The 26,555-nt window shown below is 40.9% G+C and overlaps 1 protein-coding gene across 1 annotated transcript in view; it reads left to right on the forward strand.

Annotated features, from left to right (window-relative positions):
- Positions 1–26,555, forward strand: part of LOC131234392 (long chain acyl-CoA synthetase 9, chloroplastic) — a 40,117-nt gene that overhangs the window by 11,165 nt on the left and 2,397 nt on the right. The window contains exons 6-11 of the mRNA XM_058231231.1: positions 89–262; positions 362–591; positions 4,875–4,992; positions 16,672–16,803; positions 16,891–17,025; positions 22,468–22,674. Coding sequence (XP_058087214.1) covers positions 89–262; positions 362–591; positions 4,875–4,992; positions 16,672–16,803; positions 16,891–17,025; positions 22,468–22,674 — 996 coding nt within the window. The remainder of the gene's footprint in view (positions 1–88; positions 263–361; positions 592–4,874; positions 4,993–16,671; positions 16,804–16,890; positions 17,026–22,467; positions 22,675–26,555) is intronic.

Consider the following 26,555-nt stretch of genomic DNA (forward strand, 5'->3'; position numbering starts at 1 on the left):
AATCAATTTCGTTTGTAGGCATTTTGAACTCATTTATGCTCAAGATTCTTTACCCCTAGTCCAAGTAATCTCAATTTTATTGTTGTAGAATGTAATGATTGCTGTTGGAAGTTCCATAGGATATGGATCTCCTTTGACTCTTACTGATACATCAAACAAGATAAAAAGGGGAACTAAGGGTGATGCATCTATATTGGGGCCAACATTGATGACTGCCGTACCAGCTATCCTCGATCGGGTTCGAGATGGTGTGAGAAAGAAGGTCTGCCATTTCCTCCGGGCGTATCTTTGTCTTTTTGTAGTAAACTGAATTTTTGAGAATGACATCACCTGCATAAGTACTGAATCTCTATCATTTCAGCTAGATGCAACAGGTGGACTGTCAAAGAAACTGTTTGATTTTGCATATAACCGTAGGTTGTCTGCACTCAACGGCAGTTGGTTTGGGGCGTGGGGCTTAGAGAAGATTCTGTGGAACTTTCTCGTTTTTCGAAAGGTTCGAGCAATTTTGGGAGGTCGCATCCGTTTTCTGCTTTCTGGAGGTGCTCCTCTCTCTGGCGATACACAGAGATTCATCAACATATGCCTTGGGTTAGTAAACCTTAATAATGTGTGTGTGTGTGCGCGCACGCGTGCGTGCGTGTGAAAATAGACAATCTGTTTCATGTATTGAATGGAAGCTTGAATTGACACATTTACTTTGTTGTCCTATTTGTTTATAACTTTGGCAATTACAACAATCTTTGTAACTGTCGCAGCTGCTTTGCCTGCCCCCCACACCCCTCTGGTCATCACATGAACCATGGGTACCACACCACATCTTCTTAGTTGGGCTTCAGCAAAATCTGTGCACTTTCTATGGCTCAGGACCTAGTAATTCTTCAAAAAAAGAAAAAAAGAAAAGAAGAGGTCTTGTCAAACCACATGATTCTTGATGTCCCATCTGATTTGGATTTTGTAATGTTTGATGCTTCATTTATTTTATTTAACATGGCTGCAGATTCTTACTTGTAAGTTTACTTCTGTGCCTCATCTTTTTCCTGAATTAATTTGTTCATTGGCCTTATCATGCAAGACTGCCTTTGCCTGTGCAATGTTTCTTGTTTGAACAGTTTGGTGGGAATTGCTTTCTTGAATATTCTCTGGCTAAATATGCAGTTATTGTTGTTGCACATTTTGCTTCCCTACCATACCTGCTAATTTCAGGCTTCTTGCATGTGACATGTTTGAAGCATATGCAAGCTTTTATTACTGAATGCTGGAATAGAACTTATTTTTTTTATACAAGGATATTCGAAATTTCTATCCTTGTAGCCAATGTTTTGAAAGCAGAAATTGTATCATGAAAGGGGCAAAGCAGATCATAAATTGATTATCGTCAATAGTAATTTTGTTTTGTTTTGTTTTTTGTTTTCTTTTTTTTGAGAGATAACAACAACTTTATTAGAAAGCTCGCGAAAAGTGAGAAAAGAATACAAAGCCTAAAAGAAAACTAAAAAAAAGAGGGCCAGCCAAAGTGGCCTTTACATAGACAACCCAACTCGCAATGAGGCCTTTGAATTTACTAATAACCTTAACACCCATACACTCATTCCTAAAACAACGTCCATTCCTAGCTCCCCAAATAAGCCACATAATTGCTACTATGAGCAATCTCCAAATGGCTTTCCTGGCTTTACCAACTCTTCCTCCATGCCATGCCCAAAGGAGATCCTCTACCAACTTAGGCAGAACCCAATTGGTGTGAGACAAACACAGGAAATGACCCCAAACTCTAGCCACAAAAGGGCAGTGAATGAATAGGTGATCAATTGATTCCCCATCCTCCCTACACATAAGGTAAATATTGGGAAGAATTAGGGCCCTTCTTTGGAGGTTGCCAACTGTAGGGATTCTGCATTCTTAAGCATATTTAATAACTTGGCGAACTAAGCGTTCTTGGCCTTCGACTTATTTCTACGAATAGGAGCCCAAACCACCGACCCCCCAACAATAAAAAAGCGCTCCGCCACAAAAATGGAGCAATCTGGAGCAAGGCAAGCGACTCTTGAGAAGAGGTCCTGAAGCGCCCTATCTCCACACTAGATATTGACCCAGAAACGAATATGAAACCCATTACCAAGTGCGAAAGAGATAGCGCTCGGACTAAGTATTCAGTGTCCGCCACTGTTCTCCATAATGCCGACACCCTGTATAGAGAACAACCCTTCACAAACCAACCACTAACCTGGGTACCATACTTGGAAGCTATCGGCTCCCATCCAAAGCCTACCCCTCTTCAATAGAAAACCTCCAATGGCTTGCACACCTCTTCCCATCGTAGAAGATGGAACTTCCTTCCATCACTAGCGCCCCTCTAGGAAAATCTCTCCTCAACTTTTCAAGCCTAACCAAATCTGATTTAGGGCATTTGAAAAGAGACAAGAAATACATGTGCATGTTGGAGAAAGCCGCCTTGATAAGACTTAGACGACCTCCCAAGGATAAATTGTGGCATTTCCATGAAGCCAATTTCCTCTTAATTCTCTCAATGATCCCTTCCCAAAGGTGCTTGATTAGCTTTCCGATGCAAAGTGGCAACCCTAAGTACGTCGAAAGGAAAAATTCGGGCTTGCATACGAAAATACTTGGAAAGCGAATAAGGTCCTCATCCCCAACATGCATCTCGAGCATTTTAGACTTTTGCCACAATAATCTTTAATCCAAAAATAGCTTCAAAGCACACCATTGATTTCCGAAGATTATCAACTGACACTGCCTTTGCAACACTAAAATGCAGCGTGTCATCAGCGTACTGCAAATGGCTAACACACTTAACACACTCTGCCTTCGCTGACGCTTTAAAACCATTGAAAAGCCCGTTCATCGCATCTTTGCGAAGCATCATACCAAGGGCTTCTGCGATAAGAACAAACAAGGAGACAAGGGATCTCCTGACCTGAGACCTCTTGATGTCTTGAAGAACCCTTTAAGAGACCCATCGATCATGATGGAGAAGGTAAACTGCACATGATAATTGATCCACTCTCTCCACTTTTGGCCATAGCCTAGTCTTTCTAGCATATAGTCCAAAAACTCCTTGTCTACATGATTATAAGCATTCTCTATATCAAGCTTGCAGGCCAACCTGCATCTCTTTTCCCCGTACCTAGAATCAATTTATTCATGAGCCACGAATGCACTGTCCAATATCTGTCTTCCTGTCATAAAGGTGCCTTGATTAGCCAATATGACCTTGGATAGAACCTCCTTGAACATGGTAGTAAGAATCTTTGCCAAAAGCTTGTATGGGCCCCCTATGAGGTTAATTGGCTTGAAATCTTTTAAGTGTTTGACCCCCTCCACTTTGGGTATATGAGCTATAAAAGAAGCCCTAAGCTCTCTCGATAGCCACCCTCGCTTAAAAAATTCCACAACAAACTCCATTACATCTTTTTTAATAAAGAAGAGACATCCGTTAGGGCCAGGAGCCTTATCCCCACACATCGAGTGTAAAGTAGTGACCACTTCATCCTCTGATATTGGGTTTTCAAGAAAAAATGCTTCGTTAGAGGAAAGCTTGTTAAACTGAAGATTATACAACCTGCTCACTAGGCAACATATTTTTGTTGAAAGACAATGGAATCACAAATCTTACCTTTGTCTGACTATCTTGACCCATCAATAATCAAACTAGAAATCTTATTTCTGCGAGCATTTGATTTGTAGAAAATTTAGAAACCAAAAACATATAGGACAATGTAGAAAAGACTAGTACAAATATGATATTGCTTGTCCACCCATTTTCCATCCACAGGCATCAATTAGTAACTCCTATGAACATTGTCTTGTGAATAGCAGGGGTGACAATGGCCCGATTTAGGCCCGGGCTTGAACGTAAACCCAAACCTGGCCCGGACCCGTGATGGGCCAAAATTGTCCAACTCGAGCTTGACCTAGAATGTTTATACAGGGCCCGGCCCGAGCCCAAGCCTAATACCTAAAAATAGGAGAGAGAAATGGGCTTGACTTTTAGGCCAGAACCCGACCATCGGGCTTGATACCCCATCTTGAGGCGGGCTCGACCCTGAAGTCCCTCGGGCCAACCTGGCCTGTTGACACCCTTGGGAATAGTATAAATAAAATAATTAGTATGTTCCAGCCAATTAAACCGTGCATCTTAGACCATGGTTTCAGATAAAAAGATTGATCCATAAATGCAAAAATATGTTGACATGCAAACACGAAGCAACATAAACACCCATGTTTTTGGCTGAAGCGTCACAAACCCCTATTTTATCATTTTGTTCTCGTCTGTTGAACAATTGTGATGGAAAGCACAATGAAACCCCGCCTTAGTGTTTTTGGAATTTATTAATAAACTTGAGTAATCTTCAAGCATTTTCCACTAGCACTCAACTTCCATAAAGAGAAATTGATATGCTCCTGCTTAATGTATGCAAAAGAAAGATGAAAATCGAAATACAAATGACAAGTTAAAGTGTATGATGCTTTCCTTATCTTCAATAACCCTTCAAACATCCCCACCTCTCTAAAAGTTAAAATGGGAGTATTTCTTATTGTACAAAAATATAAAACATTTTGTTATGGGAAGTTAGTTGAAGTTGAATTTTTTAAGTCATGATTTCCATCATGAACCCCAACAACCATTTTTTGCTTGAATTGAAAAAATCGTATAAATTTGAATCATAAATCATACCCACACCCTGGTTTGAAAGTCATATGGATTAATTAGAATCATTTGATTCATGTACTGTACAAATTTGATAACAATTCCCATATCTGCTTCGATAATATGTGACATTCCATGATGAGAAAGCGATCTAGGAGTTGGATTAGTGGTCCTATTGTGGCCTAACCAACTTTATTTCCAGGGCTCCAATCGGGCAAGGATATGGTCTAACTGAGACATGTGCTGGTGGGACATTTTCTGAGCATGATGATACAACTGTTGGTCGTGTTGGTGCTCCACTTCCTTGCTCGTTTATTAAGGTAAGAAACAATGAAACCGTTCTAACATTTCTTGTGAGGAAATCTTTTCAAATTGGTAAAACCTTTTCATTCTCTGTTCCAATTGATGATTATTACCAAAAGAAATTCAATAATGCCTCTCAGAAAATTTTAAATATTTTTCCAAATGGGAAAAGGATTTTACTTGCCATCAGAATTTTAAACTTTTGATATTATATGACAATGAACTAACCCTTCAACAGATGCTGTTAGATTGAACTGTCAATGTGCAGCGTCTTGAATGGGCCTAGGTAAGTCGCAAGCCAGCCCGTTTATTTGCTTAACCTGACATTAGGCTTTGGCCATGGAACGTGGGCCTTATATGCAGGCTCAAGCCTGCTCCTTGACAGCATAAATGGGTTTGGGCCCAGGTTTAGGCCAGATCAGGAGCCTCAAAAGAGAAGTTGTCAAACCTAGGCTTAGGTTCATAGTGTTTATCTATTTTCCCTAATTTATTGTCGAGTCCAGTCCAACATTCCTGATGTGCAGTCCAACCCTTGCTAGAGTCAGTCTGTGCCCCACAGTCCTTATGGCTAGGTTAGTCCAGTGACAGCCCTATTGTTGAGGAGATCAATGCTTACTAAATGGAAGGAGCTCCGTTATCCCTGATTATCCTTGTCAACCATGTCATTACTATACATCTTTTACACACAAGGGTGATTGCATTTGCTTGGTTGGCTGGCAAAGGGAAAGTGCTTACAGTGGATAACATACTGAAAAGGAAGATGTTCATTCCTAAAATATGCATGATGTGTCTTAAGGGGGTGGAGTCGATGGATCATTTATTCCTTTATTGCAGGTTTACCATAGTGTGGAATTTGTTCTTCAATCTATTTTGATGTGAATGGGTGATGCTATGGCCTAGGGTACATCGGACAATTTCTCCTAATATGGCATGGGGAAAGGTTTGGTGATAAAGAGAAGATCCTCCAAAGGCTCTCGATTCGCGCCGTTTTGTGGTTGATTTGGCAGGGCAGAAAGATAGATGCTTCAGGAATTAGCGTAAGCTTCCAGATGAGGTGCTTAAGAGAGCAAGATTGGATGTCATGGCATGGGCCTTGAGTTTAAAGGCCTTTGCACATTGTTGTGTTTTTTTTTTTTTTTAAAAATATTTTTTTAAGAAATCTTTTTAGTGCTCTTTGTATCTTGTTATGAGGATTCATCGTATTCCTTTTAATAAAATTATCATGATCTTTAAAAAAAAATCATATGCTTAGTGGCTATTGTTAATTACTGTAGATGTGGGGTGTACAGCTGTATGACCTACTCTGATGCATGAAATAAGGGGTTGTATAGTGGTGTGGCCCACCTAGCCTTGGGCTTAGCCCTTGTTTCACATTATTTAGTCAATTAGCTCCACTTAATATTAAAAATGTCATATTGTAAGTGAGGGTAGTTTTGGGGATTTTTTTTTTTCTCTTGACTTAATATGAGAGAGAGAGAGAGAGAGAGAGAGAGAGAGAGAGAGAGAGAGAGAGAGAGAGAGAGTACTTTTGAAAAAAAAAAAAGAGTGAGTAGGGGCATGTAGCCCTAATTTATTCTTTCCATTCTTTCTCCAACTCTTTTTCTTTCTCCTTTATATATCTTTTCACTTCTACATAATTTTATGTAATTCTACGTAATGGGCCAGTCGCCTTAAGCAGTTTTGTTTCTAGACGTTCCATTGTTATCTTTATACCCCCAAGGTTTTCGGGTATGTATGCTTTTTTCCATCAGTTGGAGTTGGACCATGTTAAATTAGATCCAAGAGTAGTTAAATGTATTTTTCTTGGGTATTCTAGAATGCAAATGGGTTACATGTGTTACAGTCATTATCTTCAAAGACAATTTATTTGTGTAGGATGTTACCTTTTTCAAGTCTACTCCATTCTTCTCAAATGACAGTGGATCTCGACTTGGAAGCTTCACCATCAGTCCCTGTGCCTATTCCTGTTGAAAAAGACACTATCCGACTATTTCCTTGCATTACTTTGTCCATTCTTGCCTTGCCTACTCAATGTCTACTCACGACAAAAACAGGGAGATAGTACTGCCAACCATCATGTGCCATCCACTATATCTTCTTCCGAGCTTGTTGATGTAGTAACTCCACCTATATCTATAGATTCATCTAATATTCATATTGCTTGAGGAAAGGTAAGCATATTTGTACCAACTATCTTATATCCAAATTTATTTCCTTCTAGTGTTTGTCTTCCACCCTTCATAGATTTGCTCTATCTCAGGGTATAATAAAACAGTTACGATATGGGCGTAATGGCCGATACATACCCATAACGGCTGTGACTGTTACATAATATGCGGTTGAATCGGGGTAGGGTTGAAATTCCAAAATGTAACCCCCATTATTGGGGGCCATAATAGTCATTACAAGGCATAGTGGCCGTTACCCCTGTAACAACAATTTCTTCTTTGGTGAAATGGGACATCAATTAGGTACTACCCCTGATCCACAATACCCATTAGTTTTGCCATTTTACGGTATGGTCCTAAAACTGAAGTAGATAAAAATCTTAGGTGGACCACACAGTCGGGATTGAATTTCCACATAAAAAACTTCTTGGGGGCCACAAAGTTTTGGATCAACCTCCTGCTATTTATGTTTTCCCTTTTGTCTAGGTCTGTGTGACCTTTTCCACAAGTTGGATGTCAAATAAACATTAGAGTGGACCCTGGGAACTTTTAAATGGTGGGTGTTCAACGACCATTGTTTCCTTTGCTGTGGTCCAACTAAGATTTGTATATGCTTCTTTTTTGTGACCATGCCCTAAAATGAGCTGGCGAAATGGATGGATGGCATTATGGATATACAACACATACATTAGGGTGGGCCCCACAGTTAGGGCCTCACCCACTAAGCTGTTACCCTTGCCTCACCTAATCCACACCTTAAAAAAATTATACATGAGGTATATATTAAGTCAAAATTAACCAATTAAATTATGGGACTGTTGTTGTCAAGTCACAACCAACCAATAGGCTGTTTACTACCAGGTACTGCACATTTGTGATAGAAACTTTATCCACGTGGAAGTAAAATGCAGACCATTTTAGTTCAATGAAGCGCTGAAGCATAATATAGGGTGATGGCTCATACCACTTATGAGCTCGTGTGGACAAGAAACTATTGTCGAAAATGGGTTTTGTAGTGAGCACATCAATGCAACTATTTTACGATAATCAAGTAGCCTCCCATATTACAAACAATTTTAGTTTATCATGAAAGAATTAAGTATATTGAAGTCGACTGTTACTTCATATGTGAGAAGGTTTCTAGTGGTGAAATTTCTACACTGTATGTTCAGTCTCAAGATCAACTTGCTGATTTGTTCACCAAGGCTCTTGGTCACAGTTAGTCTGTACGTATTTATTCCAAGCTAAGCATTGACAACATCTATGCTCTAGCTTGAGGGGAGTGTTAATGACTATAAATGTGGGCCATACACCTGGATGAATTGTGGTTACAGTGGTATGATCCGCATAGTCTTGGGTTTAGTCCTGCTTTCTCTTTATTTAGTCAATTAAGTTCACTTAGTATTAAAATGTCATATTGTAAGGGGTAGTTTTGGGATTTTTGGTGTTTTGACATGATATAATAAGAGGGAAAGTGTGTGCAACTCTAACGTATTCTCTCTCCATTCTCTTCTCCCTCTCCTTTTCTTTCTGTTTTCTATTTTCTTCTCACTTCTACATAATACCATAGCTATTATAAATTGGCTTAATTTGGGGATGGTTTTTAGGGACTCTTGGCAAAACCAAAGTCCAAAGGTGTTTGGGGTAGTCAATCTGATCAGGAGAATTGATGAGCTTAATCTGCGCTCCATTCTGAGGAAATTGAACTGTTTATTTGAAGAAGGGATGAGATTTGTGGTGGGATGAGGTAACCACGCCCTTTTCTGGAAGGATATGTGGTTAGGAGATTGGCCTTGCAATGTTGTTACCATCACTATTTCCCCTCCTTGTGAACAACGATGCCTTGGTCAGTGAGTGCTTTGAGGTGGTGGGCGGCATTAGGATGTGAAATGTCCATTGATGCGCAATTTGCATGAAGATGAACTGACAGATTTTGCTGCTCTCTTGGCATCCTAAAGAAGGTATTAGGCTGGATGTCTCGTGTGAGGATCACAAGGTGTTGAAGTGGTCCTCAAGCAGCACCTTCTCTTCTAAATCCTTAATGGAAAGGCTTTGTGAATCGGGTGGCGATTGTCACTCATGTGCTTATATATGGAAGATCCCCATTCCTCCCCATGCGCAAGCTTTTGTGTGGGGTTGCAGTCACTAAAAAAATCCTAACTGTTGATAACCTTAAAAAGCGGAATGTGTTGATGTTAAACATGTGCGTCATATTCAGAAAAGATGAGGATTTTTTTATTTTTTTTTGAAAGATGAAGGATATCATTAAAAGAAAAAAGCAGAAACAAAGACAGAGAATGGCTGCTGAGAAAGCAGTCCGCAGTTACACGCCTAAAAAGAAAAAATCATGGCCATAAAGATCCTTGACATTAGAGGCCCACTCTATCATATAACGCTTAGCCCTTGTAGCTATTGCCCCAGCCATATTAGAAGTATTCCTGAAGCATCTGCTATTCCTTTCTCCCCAAACTGACCACCAGACTGCAAGGACTGACGTCCTCCAGATGATAGTCTTGTCTTTTCCTAGATGCACCCCGTGCCATGCTTGAAGGAACTGATTCACTTCGCCTGGGAAGCACCAAGATAAGTTAAAACTGAGCATAATCTCAGCCCAAATGGACTGAGCAAAACGACAATGGAGAAGCAGATGGTCGACCGACTCTTCTGCCCTCATATAGCATAGGCATATATTAGGGAGGACCATCCCCTTTTTCCTTAGATTATCCACCGTTAGGATTTTCTTTTTCCTTGCTAGCCAACCAAACGCTAGGATTCTGCTTGTGCATCAGATTGTAGAGGGATCGAACTGAAAAGAGAGACGATTTGTTTGGTTTCCAGAAAATGCTATCTTCTGACGAGAGAGAGGGAGCTGCTGCGTAGAGGCATTCGAGGAGGCCCGTAAATTCCAGAATTTCCCAGTCTTGGAGACTTCTTCTGCAAGTCACATTCTAGACAAATTTTCCACCAACTATCGAGAAATTGTCAGCAACGAAAGATTTTTTGGAATTGGCTATAGAACAGGAGATGGGGAATCTATTTTTGAGTATTTGATCTCCAATCCATATATCATCCCAGAACCAAATTTTGGCGCCATTTCCAAGCACAAATCCCACATTAGGGATGACTTGCCTTTTCATTTTCGTGATTTCTTTCCAGATATGAGAAACTTTATGGGATGGCGATTCTTTAACCCACCAGCCACCAGGGGACGTACCATATTTACCTTTAATGATGGAGCTCCAGAGGCTTCCTTCTTCAGCCCCAAGCCGCCAAATCCACTTACCAAGGAGAGCTTGATTCATAGCTTTAAGATCTTTGACCCCTGCTCCCCCATCTGACAGGTGAAGATAGACCTCTGACCACTTTAGGAGGTGGAACTTCTTCCCTAATTCCTTACCTTGCCATAGAAAATCCCGCCTCGCTTTATCAATGGACTCTCTGACTAGAGATGGACATTTGAGAAGAGACATGAAGTATATCGGAAGGTTGGAGAAAGCAACTTTTATTAATGTGAGACGACCACCTAACGAGAGATATCGGCTCTTCCATCTCGACAGATATGACTGAATTTTGAAAATAACTTTGTCCCATAGAGCTTTGGGAGAGGGACCAACGCATAACGATAGACCCACAAAAGAAGACGGCAGCGAGTCGGTGGTGCAACCAAAAGATTGAGCGAGACTTTTTACCTCCTCAGTTTCCATGTTAATCTCGAAGAACTTGGATTTTACCAAATTTACCTTTAGACCGGAGATCGCTTGGAAGCAACAGATAGTAGTTCAGAGATTATCCACCTTTTCAGTCAAGGCATCAGAGAAAATTAAGGAGTCGTCCACGTATTGAATGTGCGTAATAGGCCTTTGCAGACCTTTGATTTCAATCCCTCCTAGAATGCCCTCCTCTTGCCCTCTAAGGAGCATTCTAGACAAAGCCTCCCCCACAATTAGGAATAAGAAAGGAGAAAGAGGATCTCCATCTCAATCCTCTAGTGCTTTTGAAGAAGCCTTTTGGAGAACCATTTAATAAAATAGAAAAATGGGCTGATCCAGTGCATTCTCTCATCCAGGCTCTCCATTTGTCCCCAAACCCCATACTGTGAAGCATGTATTGCAAGAAACCCCAGTCTACATGATCGTATGCTTTGTCGATGTCTACTTTACAAACGATATGCTTCCGACCCGGTCTAACACTAGCATCCAAAACTTCATTAGCACTGAGAGCTGCATCTACAATCTGCCTACCTGCTATGAAGGCACTCTAATTGCTGATACGAGCTTCCCAATAACCTTAGTTAGACGCATACCCAAAACCTTAGCCAGAATCTTATGAGGACCCCTCGATAAACTAATGGGTCTGAAGTCTTTCGGGGATGCGACACCTGTCATTTTTGGAATCAAGGCTATGAAGGTAGCCCCTAGACTGGTAGAGATCCTACTCCTATTGTGAAATTCCTTGAACCATTCCATCACGTCTGATTGGATGACATCCCAAAAATGATGAAAGAAGGAGATCGAGAAGTCGTCCGGGCCTGGGGCTTTCTCAGCCCCTAGCGAGTCGATGGCTCTTTTGATCTCTTCTCCAGTGAAGGGATCTTCAAGAGATACTCTCCTCCTCTGATATTGTATTGAACTGAATACCATCTAGCTTGGGCCTGCACCACTCTTCTCCCTTGAGAAGGGTCTTGAAATAAGAAATCATCTCCTCAACTATCTCATCTTTATCTTCTATTCGAACTCCATCGACCAAAATGCTACTGATTCTATTATTTCTCGCGTGCATGCTTGCCATTGTGTGGAAAAATCGCATATTTCTATCACCTTCCTTCAACCAATTCAGTCGAGCCTTTTGTTTCCAAGATATTTCTTTTCGAAGGCTACTATTGGCAATGTCTTGAATCACTTACACTCTTTTGGCCTGAGTATCAGGAGACAGAATGTCTATTTTAGCTTGTGCATCTATGGCTGACAGTTCAGCTATCAGCGCTTCTGAATCCTGATCCTTGTTTTGAATCTCAGTTCGGTGCCATTGTTTTATCTCTTTCTTCAACATTTTTAACTTCGAAGATAACTTGAAATCTGCAGAGCCTTCTACCTTGAAACCTGTCCACCAATCGGCAACCTTTTTTGCAAACCCCATAATTTTTAGCCACGATAAATCAAAACGGAAGGGCTTTGGCCCCCAATTCTGTTCGTCCATTGTAAGGGAAATGGGGCAGTGGTCAGACGTGATCCTAGGAAGAATTGATTGAGAAGTTAGAGGGAATTGATCTATCCAATCTGTAGAGACTAGGAATCTGTCCAACCTACTCATCGTAGGGGCCGCTCTCCCATTTGACTAGGTAAATCTTGCCCCTTGAAGAGGAAGGTCCACGAATTCCTCTTCTTCGATCTAAGAAGAAAACAATTTCATAGCTGGAGATACAGATCTGCCGTGAGATTTTTCATAAACATTCATGGTGATGTTGAAGTCCCTTGCTATACAGCATGCTCCTGTGAATTTCTGCCCGGAGGCTGAAAGTTCTTTCTAGAATAACCCCCTATTCCCATCCTGAGTAGGCCCATAAACAGAGGAGAAAAGACAGATGAAACCTAAAGAAATATGCTAAAGAATGACCGAAACCGAGAAATTGCCGATCCAACTGTTTTGGGCTTGCCAAATAGACGACTTCCAAGCTATTAGAATACCGCCTGCACTGCCGTTTGAATTCTTCGCCACCCATTTCACATCTACTGCCCTCCATAGGGTGCCCATCAGACGGTCATCGAAGTTGCTGCACTTGGTTTCCTGAAGACAAAGAATATTAGGATTGTATCTAACGCAGGTGTCCTTAATAGCCCTTCTTTTCTGCTTGGACCCCACTCCCCTCACATTCCAAGAAATTAGCTTCATTTAGAAACGGAGCTTCCACAAACGCCCTGTATGGAGACCCTTTTCTATGGAGTTTCTGGATTTCTTTGCCTTGATAGTAAACTTTGTAGTTCTCTGTTGCTGCGAGGAGTTAATCTGCGGCCTCTAGGTGATTTTTGTTCTGCAAGGGGTCTTCCGCTGGACTCTACGCATTGGAATAGAGCTATAAAATCCTCCGGACTCCAAAAGATATCTCGAGAGATCTGCCCACACATCCCAAAGCATCTCTTATCCATTTTTTTTATTGTGGATCTTGTCTATAAGGTCTATTCTGTCGGAACTTATCTTCTGCTGAGAAACGTCTGCAACTGTAATCAGACCAATTCCCGCACAGGACTGTAGGGGTTTTGCTTCGATGACCTCTAAATCTGGGTGCTCCTGGAACAAGTTGAGAAGACCGTGGTCTGACCAGTCACGAACTGACGATGGAGATGAGGATCGTACCGATGGCTGAGATGGCGGATTCTTGGAGCAGAAGGATCCTTGGTCTAACTCAGAGATGTCAGTTTGTTGGATCATCTTCTTCGGACTAGATAGGGATAGAGGAAGAATTTATTGCGACTGGTAGTGATCGTTGCATGGAAGGGATTCACCGTAAGAGGCTGGATGAATGATAAGGGCATCAGTTGGGGTTGAAGGGTTCGAGACGAGGTTGTTGTCTGCAGCCGGGTGAGATATAACAGGGAGATTGAGATTGAAAAACCTCGGGTTTAATAACATCGACCCGGAAACATCTGGATCCGATACCTCGGGTCTATTATAGCGGTTGTAAGGACCCCACTGTCCGCCTAGTCGAAGTGTTAATGGATTCGGGTCCTAGACCCGGATTGAGATCAGCAACATTGAGCTGTCCGCCTGCCTCGAGAGATGCAGTGTTCGATAGAATAATGCCATGCGTCTCAACCTCCCTCTCAACGTCGTCCGATGGACGATGGATATTTATCTCGGGGGTAGTGTCTGAGACACTCACCGCACGAGTTGCTAGGGGGTTGCCACCTGTCCGAGATTGCTTGCTTTTTCAAACGGAGTGGATTTCTCGTCGCCACGTATCTGACAGGGAAGCCTGTTACTGACTGCTACAATAAATGCGTCCTGAGAGATGGCTGTAGCTGTGTCTGGTGTTCTGCGAGAGTACTGTAACGGAGCTTCTCCATGCTCCGTTTCGGTAGGTCCTGTTCTTCTGGAAGCGATCGAAGGTTCTTTAGCACGCCATAAGTCGCCCCACCTCGGGTATGGAGACCGATTATCCTCTCGCTGAATAGGGAGGAAAATCTCCCTGTCTTCTACTTTCACCTGGATCTGGGATGGAAAAGGGTCACCTTTCTTCCTTCTCTCCCTCATTCTGGTGACCGCCACTTCCTCTCCGATCTTGGTTTTTTGATCCAGTTCTATTAACGGACCCAAGAGTTTAGCCACTGTGATGAAGAACTCGTCATACCAGAGTTCAAGGGGTATCCCCCAAATAAGAACCCAAACGTCCTGAAAGCGAAAAATAGAGAATTCCTCCCAGCTTAAAATTGAGCTTACAGGCCTGTTGTTGTGTATTTCTTCTGCCATGATAAGAATATCCGGGTTCAGCCGTGGCGTTAGTTTAACCCAAAGCTCGTTGTATCCAATGGGTTTGATTGAGAATTGAGAGGCTCGGATTTTACAAAATCCATCAATCCATGTCCTAATCTGAGATATCGGCACCCCATCTCTCGTTTTGATAACCACCGAATCCTGCAAATCCTTCTTAGATTGTTCAATTCGCTCTTTACTGATGGAAATCGAGTATGGTTCCTTTGGATGCATTGGTTCCTTTTTCCTTCCTCCTGTGATTTCCGACTCTTTCAGAAGATTAGGTTGTTTCCTGACTTGAGTTTGCGTCCCGATATGAGGTGTTCGATTGAGTGGCAACATTTGGAGCCGGTGCGGATCGGTGGTCCGATTTATCTGAAACCGGAGAGGATCGATGGTCCGATTTCGCTGAGATTATGCCCTTTATTTGGTTTCTCTCCTGCCCAAAATGCTCTTGTTGCACAAGCAGCTTGTCTCCTCCAAAGTTCTGTCTGTGAAGCATTTCTACCGTTCTGCATAGTTCTTCCTCGGAACTCATCCTGATGAGTGCAAATCCCCTGTATTGGCCGCTCTTTTTGTCTCTGGGCATTGTCACGTCCATGACTACCCCTGCTCTCCCAAAAACCTTTTCAAGGTTTAAAGGAAACCAGCCTGAAGGATATCCCTTAACAAAGATCGTAGGAAGGGAATCGTATCTGTTGGATTCCTTTCTTCGATCTTGCTTTTTGTTTCGTACCTGGATCCATTCTTCTATTTTCTTCCCCTTTTGAATCTCATTGTCATTTTCTTTAGTCCTTTTCCTGGATTCGATCAAAATCGTTGTAGGCGGTTCTTCATTTTCACATATGCAGATTTCTGACTGGTGCTGATCTTCGATGGTCATCGTCATCGTCGTCGTTGGTGGAAGATTTCACATTGTCGGCAGCTGGCTTTCCTAATGGGCTTAAAGTCTTACAGGCGAAAAGATGAGGATTTTGGTAATCATGTCTTCACTGCTTGGTGGCTGTGGCAGTCTGGCCTCGGTTTTGGAATCAAATGGGTTATGAATGAGTCAATGCTTGAAGTTATAGCGGGTTGGTTGACCGGCTTGTTTCTTGAGGCAAGGCAAAGTTATGTGGGAGCTGATCCCTTTTGCTATCTCATGGATGACTGGGAAAGAAAGAAATGCTAGAATCTTTGATGGCAAAGCAGCCCCCTTGGAATTTGTTCTCATTTGCAACAACCTCCTCGCAGTTGAGTGGGCTTTGACTTTACTATAGTGCACTGGGATCTCATTCCAATTGCTTATGAGGGACTGGGTATATCTTCTCCTGAGCTGAGGCCTCTTTTTTTTTTTTTTTTTTTTTGTTGGTGGTCCCTTTTTGTCGCGTATAGGTCTTCTGATTTCCTTTTCTTTCTGCTTTTTGCTTCCTTTGCAGCGTGGGGTGACGAGGGGGTCGCCAGTCCACCCCTGCAGGGTTTCTGTTGTAAAGCCCTTTTGCTCTTGTTTAATGAATTTGTCATCTTTAAAAAAAAAAAGTTGGCTTAAGCGGTGTCCTTTTTTTGTCACATCGATAATGTTCACATTTAGCTCTTATATTTGAAAGATGAATTTGCTGCAGTTATCTTATACCATTATGCTTCAATGCATGATATATCATCATTCATGAACACAATCCTATTGTCATGTCATTGTTGTGCTGTTTTAGATGGTTGGAAGTGTTTGAGTACCACTACTTTCTGGGCCTTGCGATGCATTTCTTTCTTCAACTTAATCATCATCTACATAGCTTACAACTATTTCCTCTTGTTTACCAACTACAAAACCTATCCTTGTGAATTGTATATAGTGCATCATGGCCATTTTCAAATATAATTCATGTTAAAAAATGAACATTGTACACAAATCAAGTTGTAGGAATAGATTTGTCAATTGCAGGAGTTCATCTCCACCTTTCATATTTTCTGAGCAAGTCATGAAATCTCTATTTGTCATCTGATGTGTTAGTCGTTACTCATGCATTACTCATTCCTGTTTAGCATAAAGTACTCTCATATTAATATGGATTCTTTTTCATTCAGTTGATTGATTGGCCTGAAGGTGGATATCTAAATAAGGATACACCAATGCCGCGAGGGGAAATAGTTATTGGCGGTCCAAATGTTACAGTAGGATATTTCAAGAATGAAGTAAAAACAAGTGAAGTATATAAGGTGGGATTATTTCTGAAAATTTTGACTATTTGTTGCTTATTGATAATGGCGTACTCACTATAAATGGTAATGTCTTGATGAGAAAAGGTCGATGAGAAAGGAATGCGGTGGTTTTACACTGGTGACATTGGGCGATTTCACTCAGATGGTTGCCTTGAAATCATTGACCGTAAAAAAGATATAGTCAAGCTTCAACATGGGGAATACGTTTCTCTTGGAAAGGTATGAGTCTTGTACATCTATGTAACTAGGATATGACACTATTTAGAAATATTGCCATGTTAACATGCACAAACATATCCCTCAAAAGAAAAACAAAAAAAAAAAAAAAAAAAAACACAAAGGCGCAAACATAGCCATGTGTCTGGCACCCCTGGACACAAGTCATGGGACATTAATATTTATTTTTGGGATTTTTATGTACAAATAATTAATTTTTTAGGTTTATTATTGTTATTACTCCTCATCATCATCTTATTCTTAATTCTAGAAAATTTGGGTCGGCTTCAAATGATAGATTATGAAAAGTTTTATGATTGGCTATCCACCAGACATCAACCTTCTTTTAGATGGGCTCTAGAATTGGCCAAGGCAGGGGATGGCACCGACATCCCTCGCATAGAACATGGCCCCGGCTTGTACTAATTCCTCATGCGTGCACGCACACACACATGCATGGACTTCCCTCATATAAAGTGAAAACTCAGGCATCTAAGTTGGTTATGAGGTATACACTTTCCACCGTCAGATCAATAAGTGGAAAGGATTTGCTCAAGTAGTTGTCTGCAAAGAATAGCAGGGAGCTCACTGGTACCTCCTTACTGAAGACTGCTTAGATGCCAACCTGATCTTTTTCTTTAATATCTTTTTTACTTCTCTGAAAATACATGCCAACTCGATCATGCTTACCTCTGAACTTTTGCTTAGCTATTGCATGTTACCTGAAATGTGAGTTGGCAAACAGTTAAGGTCTGAGCATTCAGTGCCAAACAAGCTAAGTGTGAAAGTAATAAATATAGTACAAACATCTTATACTCATTGAGACTCAAATCAGAGCATGGTTCATGATTAGATTGAGCTATTGTTGTTGTTGTTGTTGATGTTGTTTATCTTAAGGAATCTTTATCATAAACAAGGTTGTCAAAATCGTTACCGTATTGCAAATCTTAGTAGGCTTGAATTGTACTACCAAATTGCAAATCATAAGATTCTTTCTGATTTTCATAAAACATTGAAAATATCTAAAACTATAAATACACCAGAAAAAAATTAAGAACTCGTCAATCATCCATTTCCCATCAATGTGCACCGTGAACATTGATACATCTCATGGTATTGCTGATTGAGAACTTGTATAAGGTATGTATATCACGATAATGTTAAAGGATTCTTGTCTTTCCTTTTATATTTTGTATTCAAAACTTTACCTTAACAGCATATAAGCACTTTAACAATATTACCTTTATGAACGTAGTAACACGTTGGAAAAAGTGGCATTCAATTATATTGACCAAAGAAATGCAATGTCATTGTTCATGGTTTTTGAATACCAGAATCCCCATCTCTCTAAAGACAAAAAATGAGGATTTTTACTGCAAAAGGGCCTTTTTCCTGTTTTGCAGCAAAAGGTTTAAAAGGAAGGAGAAGAACATTTAACAAACGAAAAATTGATTTTTATATATTGGGTTCCATTTACAGTCCACATTTATCTTATGATTTGTATGATTCGATATAACAATCGTACTAGTTGATACGATTCATTCTATTCAGTTACGAATTTTTGGGATTTGCAATTTGAACCTGTGATTCATATCATGTGGTGTACAATAAGATATTGATCGTATGATTCATATTGCAAATCACACGATTTTGACAACATTGATCACAAATAATGGCATTATTCTATTAATGTGTAAATATTTTCATATATTTATGTGAACATGTCTATGGTTGAGCTTCTAGAAGTCCATGTCCAATATGTTGGGGATTTGTACTGCGGAATCACACAGATCTAGATCTAGGATAGCAATCTAATGACACCAAGCACACACAAGAGAACACAGATTTAACGTGGAAAACCCTTGCGGGAAAAAACCACGGCACAAAGCGACAGATCTCCACTATGAAAATAAAAATTACAAATAGAGAGGACTTACCCGATTTAAACAACCTCGAATCTCACCCTTGCTACACCCTTTAGAAACCCTAAAATCCTTTTAGGAACCCTTGGAACTCCTTTGGAAAGCCTTAGAATACCTCATAATCCCGCATACAAATTCGACAATTATCGATGGCATCGAGCAACCTTCGATGTCATCGACGACTGGCTTCGATGTCATCGACAGAACAACGGACAGATTTAAGACATCTGTCCATAACAATCTCCACCATGTCTTCAATCTTCATCCGTGTAGATTCTTGTCCTCTTCTTTTATCTCTGCATCACATCGTAGCTTCTCTTGCACACTCCGTCTTCCTTTTACGCCATCGCCGAACCCAGAGAAGTTTTACAGACCTTGAACTTCTCTACAGGAACGATCTAAGAGAGCATGTCTGTTGGATCAGAATCCACATGCCCAACCATCTTTCCTCTTGTCTTTTCACAAGGAAAGACGTAGTCTTCTTACCATCTCACCACTACCCAATATTGCTTGCCGGGGTACTTGCTCACAACATTGATAGCCTGTGAAATAACCGGTCTAATCCAGACCATGGCATACACTGCCAACCGCATTCGAATAAGGCTCATGAGATATCCCACTTTTCCTCATCTGTTTTGGGACATGTCCTGAGGAAAACTTGAGGAGAGACGCGTAGGGAACACTCTCCGGCTTTACCTGGCCCATAACATCCTTGATCAATACCTACACACAAGGTATTCCTCCTGTGATTACCAAAGCCCACTCCTTCTTCAGTCTCAATGCCGAGAACCATCTTTGCAGCCCCCCGATCCTTTATTCTGAATGTCCTACTTACTGAGTCTTCAGTATATTGATTTCAGACATGTTATAATTGGCGATTTACATGTCATCAATTCCTGACTCATCATGAAGGAATCAAACCACTGCCTAGGCGACAGGTCGAATCACGACTTCCTGCAAAGTCTTTTCTTAGCCCCTTCAACTTCGAACCGCTCTGGTTGCTTCATGTAGATCTGCTCTTCACTTTCCCTTGCAAAAGTGCAGACTCCACACTCATCCTTCCAGCTCAATATCACATTGGCCAACCAACGCCAATCACGGATCTAATAGACACCTGCTATACCGTCGGTGCAAATTATCTCTGAGAAGCTGATCCCTTCTCTCTGAGCATAACTCTTTGCTACCAACCTCGCCTTGTATCTATGCTTTATCCTCCTGAAGATCCACCTGCATCCAACCGCTCTCCGGCCCACTAGAAGCTCTACCCACTCCCATATGTCGGTCTGGTACAGCGAATCCATCATATTGCCCATAGTCACCTTCCACTTCTCAGCATCAGGCTCACCTAGAGCTATCTGAATAGAAGATGAATCCCCTGCGATATTGGAGTCATCCATGTTCCTCGCCGATATCCTGCGATCATGCCGTATGATTCTTCTCACAGGTGGCTGCTCCACCTGCTCTATATCTCTGTCCGCACATCTCAGCCTTCCTGCCCTGCCCGCTCATGTGGCCATGCCCAACATGTCACACACGTGCAGAGGTGAAATCTGCTACATCCACTGCAGCTCCACCTTTTGAAGTGCTCCCTCCCGATCAAACTGTACAAGTTACTGAGTCGTTGTGCTTTCATGATTATACATGCCCCCTTAGATACCTTAAGAGCACCATCAATACTTGTGAACTTGCAGCCCATTGCCTCAAGTATGCCAAGAGAAATCAGATTCTTCTTTAAATCAGGAACGTGCCTGATATCAGTCAGGGTACGCTCCACCCCATCAAACATCTTGATGCGCACCGAACCAACAGCCACAACATTACAGGCAACGTCAATGCCCATAAATACCTGTCAACTATCGCACTCCCTGTAGCTGGTAAACCAACTCTGATGAGGAGTCATGTGAAAAGATGCTCCTGTGTCTAGCATCCACTCGTCCTTATGATCATTGTATGGCCGCCTGATAATAGATACAGACAAAACATTACCATCACATCCACTCGATCCATCAGACGTGGTAGCATTGGCCTCCCTGTATGAAGCCTCAGAATCTTCTCTCTTCGATTTAGGATTTTCACAATCCTTCTTCACATGTCCTTCCTTCCCATAATTCTAGCACTTTACCTTTCCTTTGCCCTTGCCCTTGGATTTGGATCTAGAACACGAAGAACTCGTACCTTGTTTAGAATTCCTACCCCTTGGAAACAGTGCATCAAAAGATGTCCCCATGTCGCCGTTTAGCTTTCTCATAGCCTTCCCTTGAAGGGCTGAGATAATGGTGTCGACACTCAGGGTTTTATTCGTGCTGCACACAGTGTCCTTGAATGACTCATTCGACGCCGGAAGAGAATTCAGCAACATACATGCTTGTTCTTCATCTTTCATCACTTCCTCTATATCCAACAATTTGCAAACTAATTTATTAAAGTTGCTAATGTAAGCCTCCAGATCTCCACCCTCTGCCATCTTGAAGTTATACCATTGCCGCTTCAAGTGTAGGCGATTTTCCGAGGATTTTTTCGCATAGACATCCTCTAACTTCGCCCATAACTTAGCCGCAGTTTTCTCTTTCATGACGTTGTAGAGAACCTCATCCGTGAGATATAAACGGATCGATGATAATGCCTTCTTATCAAGAGTATTTCATTCATCATCAGTCATAGTAGACTTTCGCTCCTCAAGAGCACCATCTTTGCCTTGCTTGATTAAGGAACTCATCATCTTGATCTTCCATAACTCAAAATTATTTTTCCCTGAGTACTTCTCAATCTCATACCTAATGCTTCCCATTATTACTAATCTTGCAGATTCAGATCTGTGCCCCAACGATTGCTCTGATACCACTTGTTAGGGATTTGTACTACGGAATCACACAGATCTAGATCTAGGATAACAATCCAATGACACCAAGCACACACAAGAGAACACAGATTTAACGTGGAAAACCCTTGCGGGAAAAAACTACGGCACAAAGCGACAGATCTCCACTATGAAAATAAAAATTACAAAGAGAGAAGACTTACCCGATTTGAACAACCTCGAATCTCACCCTTGCTACACCATTTAGAAACCCTAAAATCCTTTTAGAAACCCTTGGAACTCCTTTAAAAAGCCTTAGAATACCTCCCAATCCCGCATACACCCCTTTATATAAGTTTAGAAAGAAGTAGAATCGGAATAGGAAACAAAAATCGCAAAATCTGCGTTTCCGTAGAAAATCTGCGTAAAATCTTCGATGTCATCGAAGGTCCATCGATGTCATCGAAAACGGACCAAAACTGTCCAGCGACCAGGGGTGAAAATTTTGACAATTATCGATGGCATCGAGCAACCTTCGATGTCATCGACGACTGGCTTCGATGTCATTGAAACCCTGTCGATGTCGTCGACAGACCAACAGACAGATTTAGGACATCTGTCCATAACACAATACCCTCTCAGTGTTTGAAAAGTTACGTTATTATAAATTGGTAGGTGTTTATTTTCATCTTATTATTTTATTGTAAACTAACCTTTATCTTGCAGGTAGAGGCCGCTCTCATTGTGAGCTCTTACGTTGACAATATCATGCTACATGCTGATCCATTTCACAGTTACTGTGTGGCTCTTGTGGTTCCTTCACCACACACCATAGAAGATTGGGCTAATAAGCAAGGAATTGCTTTTACTGACTTTCCAGATTTGTGTCAGAAAGAAGAAACTGTAAAAGAAGTGCATGGATCACTTGTAAAGGTTAGCATATCAGTCCAATATCTTTTTGCTACCATGTACAACTTAACATGGCAGAATCTTTTCAACTGTTACATGCTACTGTGTTTTGCTGAATTTATTAACTCCATATTTTTTAGGTATAAGGACCAAAAACCCCTATGGTGTTGTTTTCCCCCCCAACAGCCTCTTTCTCTTGTTTTCATTCCAGTCCCCCCAAATTTACTAAATAATCCTGCTTACCCCTGCTGTTTAAGGTAAACCGCAAACTTACGTTAATATGCCTTCTAAATCCAATTATACCCACGGAACTCAATTAGCACCGGGAGAGAAACAGTAGAACTGAAAAAACAGGGATATGGTGGAGCCATCTTACTAAATTGCACGTGGCCAGGATATCCATCAATATGAACTGTTCAGCTATTGGACCTCATTATGGATGGATAATCTTTCAAAAATCATAATAAAGAAAAGACTATAGACAGTCATTACTTCTTTTTTTCTTTTTTCTTTTTTTTTTTTTCTCTCTTTCAAGATGTAATGTTGACCTTTAACTAATTTTCTTTTACAACGTCAATTTGAAGGCCACTGTTTAGATGGCTAGAATCATCCAATTTATGCCTATCTTTGAATTTAATTTCTATCCATATTGGGTCCCCTGATGGACAATCCTATTGAAAAATAACCCTTTATGTGTAATGTAGCAATATTGCTCCACCATATTCTGGTCAAATCATCCAAAAAGGTTGTGTAATGGCCATTATGTAATAGTAATGGTGATAACGTTACATATTATGGGGCTGTAATGGTTGTCATGGCCGTTAATGGGGCCGAAACAGTTTATTTTTCTTAAGCTCGTAACGACCATTATGGCCCGTATCATAATAGTAATGGTGGTGGCTGTTACGGCCAATGTTCCTGTTGTGGAATACCTTGATTCCGGTTCTTGCTTCTTGCTCTATGATGAGGGTAAGGGTTGTGCCATCTCATTGCTTCCCTTCTTTCTTTCTCCCAAGGAAACAATAAGGGTAAGGTTTGGATGGTTCCCTGCATTGTTTGTAAATAATCTTTTTTGTACATGTGTTGCAGGTGTGGCCCATTGAGGTGTATGTAGCATTGAAACCATCCAAGTGGGTGGTCCACCAATAAATTTGGGCAGACTAATCCAACCATCGCATGGGCCACCATGTGAATTTGGAGGTTTTTGGCTATATTGCTGGTTTTCTGAAAATACCATCATCATTGTTTTGCTCACTTGATGATTAGGTTGGATCAGGCAGAAACAACATGGTGGGCCACATGGCCCACACCATATAAAAAATGTACAAGCGTAGAAACCATTGAAGCACTTGATGACCCACAAAATGGTTGGCCTTTTTTTTTTTCTCGTGTCTCAATCTGATTGTGGGAAAATAATTCTAGACAGATTAGATGCCAGGAAAAAAAAATCATGGTGGGCCTCACATGCAAGATTTGTAGAATAAACTCATTCCATAGACATTGCGGAGGATCTGGGTTCTCAGAAAGAGAGATAACAAGTGGTAAGGTTTGCTTATTCCACATGCATTTTAAAAAAAAGAAGATTAATGAGTAGACTTTATTGAGAAACTGTTAAGATAAAAGTCAAAACAGCAAAGGAATACACCCAGGATTACAACTGAAAATAGGACCCAAAATTTACAACCAAGCATAACTAAAAGTTTATCAATGACAACATTTTAAACCACAAATACCCAATCTAAGACATCTCACTTAGATTACCAGAAAATTTCTTCCCATGAACCATGTTTGTTGAGAAAGCATCGATGATTTTGTTCCCGCCATGTGTTCTATAAGATAGCTAGTAGAAGGAGATGCCTTGCCGCTTGCTGCCCTTTAGGAATGGGGTTGCTATGCCAGGCCCAAAAGACACAAGAAAGTAAGTCCACACTCGACTCATGACAGGGCAATGGATGAAGAGGTGATCAACCAACTCTGTGTTGCTCTTGCACATTAAACACATGTTAGGGAGTATCATAGACCTCTTTTGAAGATTGTCTATAGTCAAAATTCGCTTTCACCCCACTAGCCAGGTAGAGCCCCATAGAACTAGAAGGCATAAAAATACTCCTTCCTTCTATACTGTTAAGAACCCCGGAGCATCCTGTAGAAAGACTTGACTGAAAATGTGCCAGAAGGTGAACCCTTCCAAACCATAGAATCCGCTTAAGTCGGGGAAGGGTGAAAGTAATGAAGCCTAGTCAATAACTGAGCAAAGCCTTTCATCTCCTTAGCTGATAAGGCTGTCCTTTGCGGGGGTACCGTGCATCACTCTCACCGGTGAAGGAAAACCAAGAAGCTACTGATATATTCTTCAAGGGGCTCTAGACTTGCAAGGGATGGGAATCAAGGCTTTCCGTATTGGTAACAGTGGCCGTAATGGTCACCATCGTTACCGATACAGGTAATGGCCGTAACGGTTGATGCAGGGGCGTAATGGCCATTATGCCCCCTTCTAACGGTTGAATTATTATTATTATTTTTTTTCCTGAAAAATTTGGAAAAAATATTCAGAAAATCCCTAATATATGTATTCATTTTGGTTTTGAACATGTTTATGGTAGTGTAACAATCCACTCTTTAGTGAGAGTGTTGTATCGAGTAGTCTTAATCTAATGAATTTATGAACTTAACGGGCTTAGATTGATCTCAAGTTGGCACACAATTCATGCAAGTTATAGCACTCATCACACTAATGCACATCCTTAAAAATTTGACATCATTTCCCTAAAGAAATTTAAAGAAGAAATTGAAATTAAATTTGGATGAATAATGTCGCCTATTTAGGGGGCCATTCAAATGCCCTCCAAAAGTCCCAAAATTCATGTAACGCATAGCATATATCTTACTAATGTGTGTGTGTCCAGATGAGTAATGTCATTGGTTTTAGGGGCCACTCAGTTGCCCCCAATTTGGCCCTAAATTCATGCCATCTATGGCGCCCATTCCTCTAATGCATATATCTATCCAATTAATATCATTTCCTCTAATAAATTATAATAAAAAATTGAAATTAAATTTAGATGAGTGGTGTCGCTGATTTGGGGGACCACTATGCCGCACATTAGCCTCAAATTTATCTATTGGCACTCATTCCCTTATATTATGTCCTATATTGATGGACGTTTACTGGACAATGAAGAATGAAAAATATTCAATGGTCCTATTTGAAAAAATAAAGTGTTTGCAAGTCAACGATTAAAATCGTTCAAACAATTTGATTTTGGGATTGTGATTTAGCAACAATGGGTTTCATAATTTAATTGGTTAATTTTGAATTAATATATGCCACGTGTATGGTTCTTTTAGGGAACAGATTATATGAGGTAGGGGTAACGACTTAGTAGGTGAGGCCTTAACTATGGGGCCCACCTCAATGTATGTGTTATATATCCATGCCGTCCATTCATTTTGCCAGCTCATTTTAGGGCATGGTCCAAAAAATGAAGCAGATGGAAATCTTAGGTGGACCACACGACAAGAAAAAGTGGTCATTGAACGCGCCCACTTTCCTAGGGTCCAACATAATATTTGTTTGCTATCCAACCTATCAAGGTGTTTTGTGTCCGTTACGATAAGCGCGTAAAGGCCGATACGTATAGGTAACGGCAATGACCATTACGTGATACGGGGGTGAAACGGGGTAGTTGAAATGTATCGGCCATTTATAGGGCATAATGACCGTTTCCTCCGTAACGGTAGAAAAACAACCACTTTTTATTTCTATTTATTTATGTATTTATTTTCACTTTTCTCATTCCAAAAACCTTTCTAGATCATTTTATAATAGATTTTGACCACTCTTACTATAGTTTTTAAGATTAAAACTGTAATTGAGCGAATAGAAACTCTGAGGGCCTTTAAAA

Source organism: Magnolia sinica, chromosome 19 (assembly GCF_029962835.1).
Source record: "Magnolia sinica isolate HGM2019 chromosome 19, MsV1, whole genome shotgun sequence".
NCBI lineage: Eukaryota > Viridiplantae > Streptophyta > Magnoliopsida > Magnoliales > Magnoliaceae > Magnolia > Magnolia sinica.